Source organism: Fulmarus glacialis, unplaced genomic scaffold, assembly GCF_000690835.1.
Source record: "Fulmarus glacialis isolate BGI_N327 unplaced genomic scaffold, ASM69083v1 scaffold6575, whole genome shotgun sequence".
NCBI classification, from domain to species: domain Eukaryota; kingdom Metazoa; phylum Chordata; class Aves; order Procellariiformes; family Procellariidae; genus Fulmarus; species Fulmarus glacialis.
In genome coordinates, this window is record NW_009213532.1 from 23,912 (window position 1) to 35,316 (window position 11,405).

The 11,405-nt window shown below is 41.6% G+C and overlaps 1 protein-coding gene across 1 annotated transcript in view; it reads right to left on the reverse strand.

Annotated features, from left to right (window-relative positions):
* Positions 1–11,405, reverse strand: part of CADPS (Ca++-dependent secretion activator) — a gene marked incomplete at its 3' end in the record, with an annotated part of 66,148 nt that overhangs the window by 16,831 nt on the left and 37,912 nt on the right. The window contains exons 10-12 of the mRNA XM_009578214.1: positions 11,080–11,221; positions 4,256–4,402; positions 961–1,116 (exon numbers count right to left, since the gene is read on the reverse strand). Of these exons, the coding sequence (XP_009576509.1) occupies positions 961–1,116; positions 4,256–4,402; positions 11,080–11,221 (445 nt within the window). The remainder of the gene's footprint in view (positions 1–960; positions 1,117–4,255; positions 4,403–11,079; positions 11,222–11,405) is intronic.

Genomic DNA, 11,405 nt, shown 5'->3' on the forward strand with positions numbered 1-11,405 from the left:
GGTTTTATTCCAGAGCAAGCCGTGAGCTGTCTGCCCTCCAACGGGCGAGTCTCCTGCCTACATCTTGGGGACCAAACGTGCCTTCTCCTACGGTGACGTTGCATATCCAGACTGCGAGGAACACGCCAACAATAAATGCCATGCTTGCACCTGCAGAGTGGCCAGGCAATTGTGGGACAGAACAGCCACATCACACATTGCAGCTAATATTAGCATCTACCAGTTGTGTTTGGCACCCATTTTTCCTTTGTTTTCTTTGTCTATTAATTTCTGCACAATGGAATGCAAAGTTCATTTCTTCCTCCTGCCTCATCACCTCTGATGCCAAATAGACATAAATTACTGTGGAAAGGTTGGAAATTTAACCTTAACATTTTGTTTTCAAAATGACAGCTGCCTGTATGTTTAAAAGTTTTTTAAGGAAACCTCTCTGTTTTGGAAGATCTGCAGGTGAGTATCCTATAATGTGGCTGATAATACAATAGCTTTTCTCACTCGACGGCAGATGTGAAGCCTGTGTGCCAAGCTACACAATATCCCCTTTCTGGGATCACTTTTTTGCTTGTTTTTTCATGGATCTGTGCTTTTTAGGTGGGTGCTGGGATCTTACTTAGGGCTATGCCTTCAGCACTGAACCCCGCCAACACCAAACTGCATTCACGTCAAGACTCACGTGCGGCACCGAAAATAAGTAACATCTCATAAAGCTTGAAATAATGGGTGATTTATTGCCTTATCGTGAATATGCACTCTCCAGAGTCTCAATGGAGAAGCGCTTGCTTAGGAGAGTCCATAATTCACAGCAATGGCTTTCCACCATGCCTATGCTGGGCAGAGGTGAGCTGGGGTCACTCATCAGTGGTGGTTGAAGTGAAGCTTCATTGATAATAAGAAAGAAAAAACCATTGTATCCTGTGAGCTCCTTTGAGAAACATGACTAGTTCGCTCGTGGGCACGCACCTTTTCACGCAGGACTCAATCATGTCACTCGCCATAAGCTTCAAGCGTTGCTCTAAGTGTTTTCCAAACTCCTCCTCAGGCCAGTGCAAATCCCGAATGAAGGTCTGTAGGGCATCAAGTTTCCAGAACAGATCTTCCGAGGTGCCTGATCCGTTGCTGGCAGGGCAAAATGAGAACAAAAGTCATAAGTGGCATCAGGCTCTTTGCAACCTGATGTGGAGACCATTCCTGCAACAAGTGTAGAGCAGACAGTAGTTTCATACACAGGACAACGCTGGCAATCTCCACCATCAGGATTTTGAGTTTTACCATACAGTTGCCTAATCTACCTTGCTGTCATCACCCACAAAACTTTCCAGACCAGATGAGTAAGACAACATTATGAGTTACACATATTAACAGGAAGAATGTGTGTATGGTAAAAATCAGCCTTAGTTAATAACCACATTAACGTATGTGATTATTAAGAATTAAGGCCAGAAATTGTGGTAGAAAATCCTCGATCAATAATAACTGCCATACTAGACTGTACGCAGTTATTAAGATTTAGGGTTTCATGCAATTCTCCCCCCTCCGAATTACACCTTGAGTTTGCTTTGTCCCCCCCAGTGAGGCCCTGTTCCCAGCTAAGGGACAGTGCTAACAAGTGGTGAGCGAGGACACGCTTTATCTCTTGAAGGGCTGAAAAAAAATCGGGGTAAGTCAATTGAGCTAAGGACGCTAGACATCTCATATCAAGGAGTTTTGGCAGGATTGACCGCTGCACCTTTTCACAGATCTGCCTCTTGCAAAGGCATCTATAGGACAACAAATTTCCATTTTTTTAAAATTTATTTTGCAACATCTTTGCTCTGTCACAAAACTCTGAATTTATCTCCCAAGCGTATATTCTCTTACCCACACCCCTGCCCAGATGGAAGTCTTTGGTCCTGCAGTGTGTAGCTACACCGGCTCTTTTCACAGTAGAATTGTATCTCAAACCTCCACTTACAGAATAAAAATACAGAACTGGATTGCACTTTGTTTGTGCAGAGAAATTTATGCATCCGTAACCCTTTTCTCTCCCTCTCTCCTCCCTCACTTTTTTTTCAGAACAATTACCAAGGGAGCTTCAAGAGTTTCAACCCCCTCCTCGCATACCACTAATGCTAACACGGTAATTTATAAGATATTTAACACACCATGCATTACCACTTGTGCCGACATCATCTATAGAAACAGATGAGGGAGGGTGTTTCTATTGTGACAGATGCCAGCTGCATTGAGTTAATGCTAGAGGAGATTGGAGCTAATGCATACACGGCTACTGCAAGGTGAGAACCGTAGTCCCAACATGCTAGAGGGGTCCTGCGGGGTCCTGTGCTAACAGAGTTAACGAGATAGAGAATGAATCGTCTCGGTTGTAGGAGAAACGTATCTGACACTAAGCAACAGGTAACATGTCCTTGATGGAGGGGAAGGGTGAGTAAAAGGAAACCAGGGAGATGAAAAGATAAAGAATCAGGCATTTCCTTTAACCAGGGGACCAGTTTGTACAACAGTCTCAAGTGTTCATCTACCGCCAGTTTTTAGTTGCACCTGGATCAAACCTGTGCTTGGCTATAAATGAGCTTTAACAGTCTAAACCCAGTTTTGGAACTGCATGAATTTATGTTTTAAATAATTAAATACGTACAAATGCAATAATTGGTATTTACTACAGCTGCATTATGACATCCATTTGGTTTCAAAATTTTAAAAGTATTATTCTTGGTCTTTTTCTCACTTTTGATTAGGGCTCCATGCAAGTAAACAATATAGTATATTCATTTCCAAGATGCACAGTTAATATTTTGCTTGTGAGCACCGCAATTACTCTAATCACGCAGGCAGCTTGCAATATACCATTGATGCGCAAGCGTTTTCAGAAGGATTATCCAATTTTCTGTCATGACATGATTCTTATCTTTTCAAGGGCAATACCACAAAGCATGCACAGAGAAAGATTAAAACTTTCAAGTACTCTTTACAGACAACTGCCTAAGCTAGCCTTTAATATAGCTATCTTAGCATGAATATGAGTTGTATAGCTTTGAAACAAAAACGACCGTGCTAATATTTAAAAAGTTTTTAAAATCTATTAAAAAAAATCAAACATCAGTGTTTGTTTTACTTCTGGTTCGTTACCACTGCTCTGCAATACAGCCTGCGTGAGGCTGATGGCAGAGGCATTTTGGTGGACTCCAGGTGTAGATGTAATCAAGGGTGTTTCAGTAACAGTAACGGGGGTAGTTTTGGGGGGCTTCTTCAGTTCTATCTTTTAAGTGAGAAGGTAAGAAAAAAGCAACACACCTACGTAGTGCTGGCTGAAACCATCCTATGCCAACCCTAAATAACCCTCTAGGAATTTGGATGGAGAACTGGCAAGACGTCAGTTCCTGTGCTAGGACATCTGGGGAGATGAGCTACTTCAAACGCTGAGATGCGGGTTTAGCCCACTGTGTACCACCCTCCCACTGCTTGGTGGCTGGGACTTCTAAGGGAAATCTGCTATAAAAACAGATGTTGCCTAATCTGTGCTCAGCCAAGGATTTGTAGTATGTCCCCCCTGAGCTCCACCTGTGCACCCTGGGAAGCTCGGATAGGGACCTGGGAGCACAAAGCTCCTACAGATCGACTGCTTTGACACTGTGCCCGATTTTCCAGGCCATAACCTAAAGGTCATGTTGAAAATATCTTTCTTTAGTTGGTCATGGCATTATTCAGGCTGTAATGGAGATTTAATTGCTCTCTGGGGCCTCCCCCAACATGAATAAGAATTGTTGCATCAAAAAAGAATTGTTGCATCTTTTTTGTTTCATCAAAATCAAGACAAAAATTATTATCTGGAAAATGCGGAGCTTCCGTTAAATAAAATTCACTTTTAGATCTACATCTGGTCCACAGAAATTGGTTGACTGGCATTGAAATTGGTTCATCTTCTCTTTTGGACAAAAGTCTTTGCTGAGACACATAATGTCACATTATAAGCTCTGTGGTTCATATGTTGTTCTGACCATGTCCCGTTGTCGACAGCTAGTTTGTAAAGCAAGATACTTGCTCAAACCCTCAGTGGGAGTAAGACAAATTTTCAAGATTTATACAAAAAAACCCTCAAAAGACACATGCCAGAAATTCACTAGTGTCTCATTCAGAAAACGTCTAATTAACTGTATCACTCTTTAAAGTTTTCTATAATGCACAGAAACAAACAATACATATCCATGCCAAGATTACTTTAAATTTAAATGAGATCTAATTTGAACTGAATACACACTCAGAATCATAAATAGCAGCCATCCATGACGGTGCAGAAAAGCTAGGCATTTGTGGGATGCCTAGTGGGATGTTAACTGGTAGATTTGGTACTTTAGGGAGATTCACATTTGGTAGATTCACATTGGGCAGATTACTTGTTAAACTCCTGTGGAAGAAACAGACAGAAAGAAAAAATACCATAACAGTGACAATGCAGATGTGGCAGAAGCACGTGACACTCATAAACAAATCTGCAAAGTTCACAGCACGACGACAGTTAAAAAACTAAAGCAAAACATTTCAGAAAGAAGCATGAGTATGGAAGCTTAAGTGTACTGGGTTTGCAGTCTGCAATAAAAAGCAAGTTACTTAAAAAAACCCCAACAGAATGAAAAGAAGAAGGATCACAAAGTAGCAAATTAACAGAGCACTCGAACACCCACAGAAAATAACTCCACCTTCAAGTCCTGATACCATTTCAGAGTGCAGAGAGCAGCGTTTACTTAGAAAAATCTCTCCGGTAAGGAAGTGAGTCTCAGTTCTTACACACTCAGTTAGGCTGGCTGGAAGAGCTAAATTAAGAGATCTACTAGAGAACTGGGATTCAAAATAATAAACAGAGTGTTTGAAATTCCAGCCCTGCAGAAGTCCTTAAGAGTTTTTCTTGCCACCAAATTCAATGGAGTTGGGATTTCACTCCAAAACCTCTCTGTTTATTTTGTACTCTACAAATAATGAAGATGTGCTAATCTGGAGCAATGAAACAGTGAACCACAAGGTTCTTCCTCAGTGAAGACTCGTGCCCTGATCCTGCACTTGCATTCCTGGGTGCGGAGAAATGGGTCCCGCAGGTTGCCCAGCGCTACATATGTGCACTGTGAATGAACTGCACTTAATAAATCCAGGACTGGTATGTGAGTATTTCTTGGCTGGAAACGGACCGTGGGGTGATTAAGACATTCAAAGGTTAATTTATGAAGCATGCGTACTTGGGCATCACGACTTCAATAAATATTTTCAGACATGCAACGGTTATGCAAATAGAGATCTTTTAAAAGTGGGCTAGTGTATTAATTCAATGCGACGTACTCTCCTGAAACAATGCGCGGTGTAACAGCACCACATGCCCAAAGTTTGCAAAACACCCTGACGTATTTTAGTGTGCTAGGTCTCTAGATAATAATTGGTCTAATTCTGTTCTAATGAGTATCTCATCACCATTATATTTTACATGCAAAATAAAAATGTCATGGGACTTGAGAACCAGCAAAAGATAGAACTCAATTACCCAGCTCCCATTTTCCTGGTTCAGAAAAGAAGCCAGTTTCAGAGGTATATCTTGTTTCTGCCTTAATCCAGTAATGCTCTATGCGACACTGGGACACAATCCATAGATGGTTTTACAGTCCCGTTTGAGGAACAAACCCAGATGCTTTGACACTGTTTTCACCGGATCATTATTTGGGCTCAGTGAAAATGGAATCAGGACTTCAGGATTTCAGCTTCACCCTGCACTGCTGAAGCTACTGGAAGCTTTTCTATTGATGTGCATGGACACAGCTTCAGCGTTCAAAGTTCCCTGCTCTCAGTGACCGCACCAGGACATGCCACCTTGGGAGGTCTCTCCCATTCCCCTGGCTTACATTAGTTACTGTACAGGCAGCATTATCTGGACTTTTGGAAAACTATCAAATTATATAGTATGTCTTTCAAGGCATATTAAAATCTTAGCAACTTCCTTGAGTAGTATTTCGAACTCCATTTCTTACTGCAAGTTTTATGTATCAAACCCCAAAGTAATGGAATTGAGCTGGCTATACTGAATAAATGTTTCCTAACGAAACAGAAGATTTGAACCACAACTCTGTAAGAGCTCAGTTTGACATTGGTAGCAAGTCTTAGGGAATATACTTTACCCTCATTCTCCCTTTGTGAATAAAATCCCTTGTTGGGGAGGAAAACCACAATCTGAAGTCTTTTTCTAGTGAAAAAAAAAAGTATGTTCTTGTTTTCTTTTGTGTCTGTGATTCTTAGTAGATTTGACTTCACGCTATCTGCTTGTTCTCTTTGTTAGGCAGTAAGCAGATATGAGAATTTACTAACATAACAAAGCTGTCCATTGTTTCCATTCATACTGTATCTGCTATTAAGATGATATGAATGAGACACAGACTCCATAGTGATTGAGAGAGTGTTAAATCTTCAGAAATGGCAGTGCATGTGGTTAGATACTGATATGGAATAAATAAAGAAATAGCAAGAGGTGGACAACATATAAATGTATAAGGAAAAGCAACTTAAATAACTTAGCCAGATGGTAAATACATAAATCAGAGGACCTTTGGTTTTAATATTAAAATTCAAGAAGTGACAGTGTTATATTAATAAAAACACTGTATTAATAAAATATGACTTCTAGAGTAAACAGTATACTATATTCACACGGAAACATATTTCTTTTATACAACACATTATTTTGCTGATGCAAGGATATGTTGCAAGAATAAGTTAGTACTCTTAAAACAAAACAAAACAGCAAAATAATGGAGTATATTATGTTAACATACAGTAACTAATTTTAAAAATATTCTCCTGAATTGACATGCACAGTTTTGCAGGTTCAACCGATCTAATTATCTGACTAACAGTTGCAGTGAGACCTGTAAAAAATGATTAATATTACCAACAAATGTTCCAGCCTGCAGTTGCTCAGACCATAAAACTACAGGTCCAAGATGAGAAACTGTTTCTAGAAGCCAGCCATGCCTATTCAATATAGATGACTAAATATAACCTCAGCCATCAGGCAGGGAATGTGGGCATTTGCATCAACAAGATGAGGGCTGTCTGATTTAAGACGACTCAGCTTCAGGACTGGATCCTGATACGTTTGATAAAAGACGCACACTCCGGAGCCGTACTGCTCGTTTTCTTGGCTTCTTTTGATTCATCCCTGTTTGTGTCTGGTAACTGTGCAAATGGCTTTCACCTGAACTGTCTGCTGGGAAATTCGCAGTGCAAACAGACTGGCAACATACCCCTGGACAACATCCCAACACTCACACTGTACTGTAGCACCGATCACAGAAAACAAGTCCAATTGCACAGGGGCTGCTCCCATAGAGCTGCCCTAGTACTGAAAGGAGGGCAGAAAAATCACAGTATTTTTACTGAGTTGTCTCTTGGCTTCAGAATAGAGCTAAACGAGAACCTTGTCCATACTTAAACGCTCAGTTCCTACGGGATGCCTGAAATGATTTAGTGATGGAAGATGCAAACGCCTGTCTCTTCCATCACTATAAATGCTTACAACCTTACTGCCTAGGCTGAGCAAATGCTCAAGAGCAAATCTTTTCACAAAAGCCTTGATGTGAAGCAGAGAGCTTGATAGTGAAGTAGGCAGTCAAATCTGTGCTCTTCCTCTGACTGACACCCAGAATAGTAACAAAAATACTCATTTTCACTACAATGGTGCTTCTTTTAAGGGGAAACATTTTTCACTAGCATTTTTTAGTAGTACAACCTTATAAAATGAACAGTATAATCATACTGTTCAAGTTCTTACATTTATATTGATGATACATTTATAAATAGTTTGCAAAGGGTTAGTGAGCAATTAATAGATGCTAAAGCCAGGACTACAGTGCGGTAGAGACAGCCATAGGTCAATGAGTAACGTCCTAGTCAAGCGATTGAAACTGGTTGTCATTGCACCGGCTTTAGCATTTGCTCAAAAAGATCTTTCAACACAGACACACACACAGAGACGCACACACACACGTACGTGTCTGCTGGCTGCAAGATAAATCAGCGTTCTCTGAGAAGCTAGCATGAAAAAAACCCCATTGCAAACCCTACTTTTCCAAGACCTCTCAACTCACCAGAGAACAGACCTACTCTGTATCCTCCGTATTTGGATGACTGTGCGAAGGACAAGTGTTCCACATTTCTCTGCGTGGATTCATACAAGCACACCAGCTGCTCTAGCTATAGGGCACGGACCCCCTGCAAATTCAGCAGCTCTGCAGAGGCAGATTACATAGCCCTCATGAGCACATTACATCGATGCTTTTCCCCCCCCATGTTTTCAATACTTAACAGTATCTCTCTCACTGTTTGTGATTTCTATACCTAACTCCTTGTAGCATAAGGTGCAGAGTATTCAGCAATGAAAATAGAAGAAATACATGCTTGCAAACTGCCATCTGGTCAGGTTATGGAGGGCTACATATTCCAGCCTTGATTGCAAGCACGAGCATAGAGAAACCCTTTCAAAAGACTCTGTGTTGTGGAATAATTTCTTGGTTAACAGGAGATAATGAGATCTCCTTCTCACAATTCACTGTAGAGATCCAAAGCAGGACAACAGTAAGCTCGGTGGAACGGACAGCCACGATGATCTACCTTTTCTGGCCAACCTGAAGGCCTTTCTTCAAAGCAGAGGAAAGCCATGGAAAAACATACTGCAGTGTTCCCAATTCCCAAAAAGCTCTGCTGGAGAGGCGGCAATGGAAGGCCATGACTTGGATGGGTTCAAACTATCTGAGAATCAATGGCCAAAAATTCAACTGTGCTGCAGAATGGACATGTGGGGGCAGAAGGAGGTAGATACATGAGGGCAAATCAAACAAAATAAGTCTCTGACCTGAGTTTTTCTGCAAGTTCACTGTTGATCAGACAAAGAGGAGCAGGTGGTCTGCCCAGGAGGCAAAAGATGAAGATGCCTTAACATTTAGTTCTGAAGAGCGCATCCAAACTGCCATAAGATCCTAGGAACGACACCCCTCCTTTCCCCTACACAGTATGTGCCACCCTCCGTGCGTTCGCTGGTCTCTTCCTTCGCTGGGTCACATCGCATTAAGCCTGCATTTGCAACTCGCACTTTTGTGTGCGAGACACAAGAACAAAATACCAACTAGTGTAGAAAAAAAAACCCAGAGTGCATCTTTTCACCAGATGGACACAAGCTTTTTGTGAAAGGCACCCACTTTCCTGCTGGAAGAAATCTTTTAAATACCCAAGTCTGTAAGACAGACAGTCCGTCCTGGGCTTTCGCTTGAAACTGCAACGCTCAGAGCACTCTGTAGCTGGAACTTCAGAAGGGAATAACCATTACAAGAGAACTAAGAAAAGATCTTTTATAACTATCAAAGATAACTTGAAAATGATAGATAATGGCACACCCAGGGTTAAAGCATTTTGACAGGCAAGTACGACAGCCAAGTACTTACGGACATCTACAGTTAAGCCACAAAAGTAATTAAAAGCCAAAACAATGTCAGCTTCTGACAAAAGAAAAAAGCAGGACAAATTGCTTATTGACTTCTTGACTGAGGTGGACAGGTACACAGAGTTAACTGCCTCTGCTTCGTAACAGAGAAGGAAATACAAACATATTCATTACTACAGCAGAGCTCTGAAACTAAAGTTAATGCTAACTTCGAAGTGCAATTCTGCTTGAAGGAGTGGCTGTAAAAATGGCATTCTCCTACTCGAAAGATCTATTTCTTGTATGTTTTCTGGGTCACATCTGCTTATTTGAAACAAGATTTTTTAGGATTTTTAATCCTGTTAGCCTGCAGACCAAAGACAGCAAATGGAAAGTGAGAGAGAATCCTGAATGCCAGCCACTTAACCCCACTCAAAACAGAGGGGATGATCAGGTGTCAAGAAAAGGCCTGAGATTTGGCAGGCAGAATCCTTACGGATGCTGAGGATGCACAAGAAAGAAAGGAAAAAACCTGGGTACTCAGACTCCAGGTTGCATATGGGAGGCTGGCTGCCGAACAAAATCTCTTTTCCTTGTAAACGGAACATATTTGGTGTGAAAAGCCCTGAAAGACCACACGTTCTTCTATACAGCAACCTCTGAGAGTGCAGTGCCACTTAACTTTGCCTAGAGAATCACAAAAAAAGCAGGGAAAATAGTCTTTCCAGAGGTCACCTGGTCCGAATCCCCTGTCTGAGCCACTATCAGACACATGCTGTTCGCAAAGGGTCGATCTTTCTCTTTTAATACCTTTATTAGAAGGAAAAGTCAGTTCTTTTCCTTTGTAGGATCTGACTTGCCTTTTTAGAGCAAGCGTGACAGGGTTCAGCAATGCTTCAAAACCTGTGAAATAACAACAGTAATCCAAAGCACGTGCCACATTTTTATCATTCACCAGCTCTTGAGTTCAATTTGGGTTTCTCTCAGGCTACTCATTTCTCGCTGGTAAATTCCTAGTTCTCCAAATTTAATAATTGATTCTGCTTGAATCATCTCGCCTGTGTTTCACTATGGTTTCTGCACACCTAACCCTGCAGGCGAGGGAGCTGGGACCCGGCAGAGCTGCCCTGGGACACGGGGACACGTGCAGCCACCAGCCGCGGGGCTGACGCGAGAAGCACAACGCTGCACTATCCCTCCATGGGGGGGTGGTGGAAAAAATGAGTATTGGGAAGAATAAGTACAGCAATGACTCACACAGGTTATAGGGCTGGACTGAACACAGTGAAGCGAGGTTTTTTGTTCTATTTGAGTTCAAAAGCAGCATCAGAAAAGGCCTTTTAGAACGGGATCCAAAAAGCCATGCCAGCTAAGAAGGTTTTCACATTTTCATGCTTCCACGTCCAAAGGCACACGGTTCAAACAGAGGCAGCAATGCATTTCAAAAAGTAAATACCATTTCCCTCATTAACTTGAAAACCCTGAAGAGATCAGGCCTTCTATTTTTAGCATTAAACTATAAAATCTAAATTAAACTTTCTGCATGTCCAGTCTAACGTTTGCTAATTCATCTCTGTATGAATCTCCATCCATTTGCACCCAAATTCCGATTGTATCAAAGGAGGTTTCCTTACTTTACTGGCTCCCATGACTCCCGCTCAAAGCCCCTGTGAATTGACTGTGCAATTGAGGACTCCATCAGATCGACATATCTAACAACAAGTGGAGCAAACAGGTCTTGGAGGTGTTTGTGGAATTTTCCATTGCACAAATTATCTAGAATAGATAAATAAAAGTATAGTAAGACACTACTGTTACTAAAACCTCTGTAACAAACCACAGCGTGGCACTTCATTACACAACGAGTTTGTCAGCGAACAGGAAGAAACTTCAAGAACATAACAGGAGCTGGCATCAGGCACCAACGCTCACGACAAAGACAGCAGGATAGGCTTCTTAC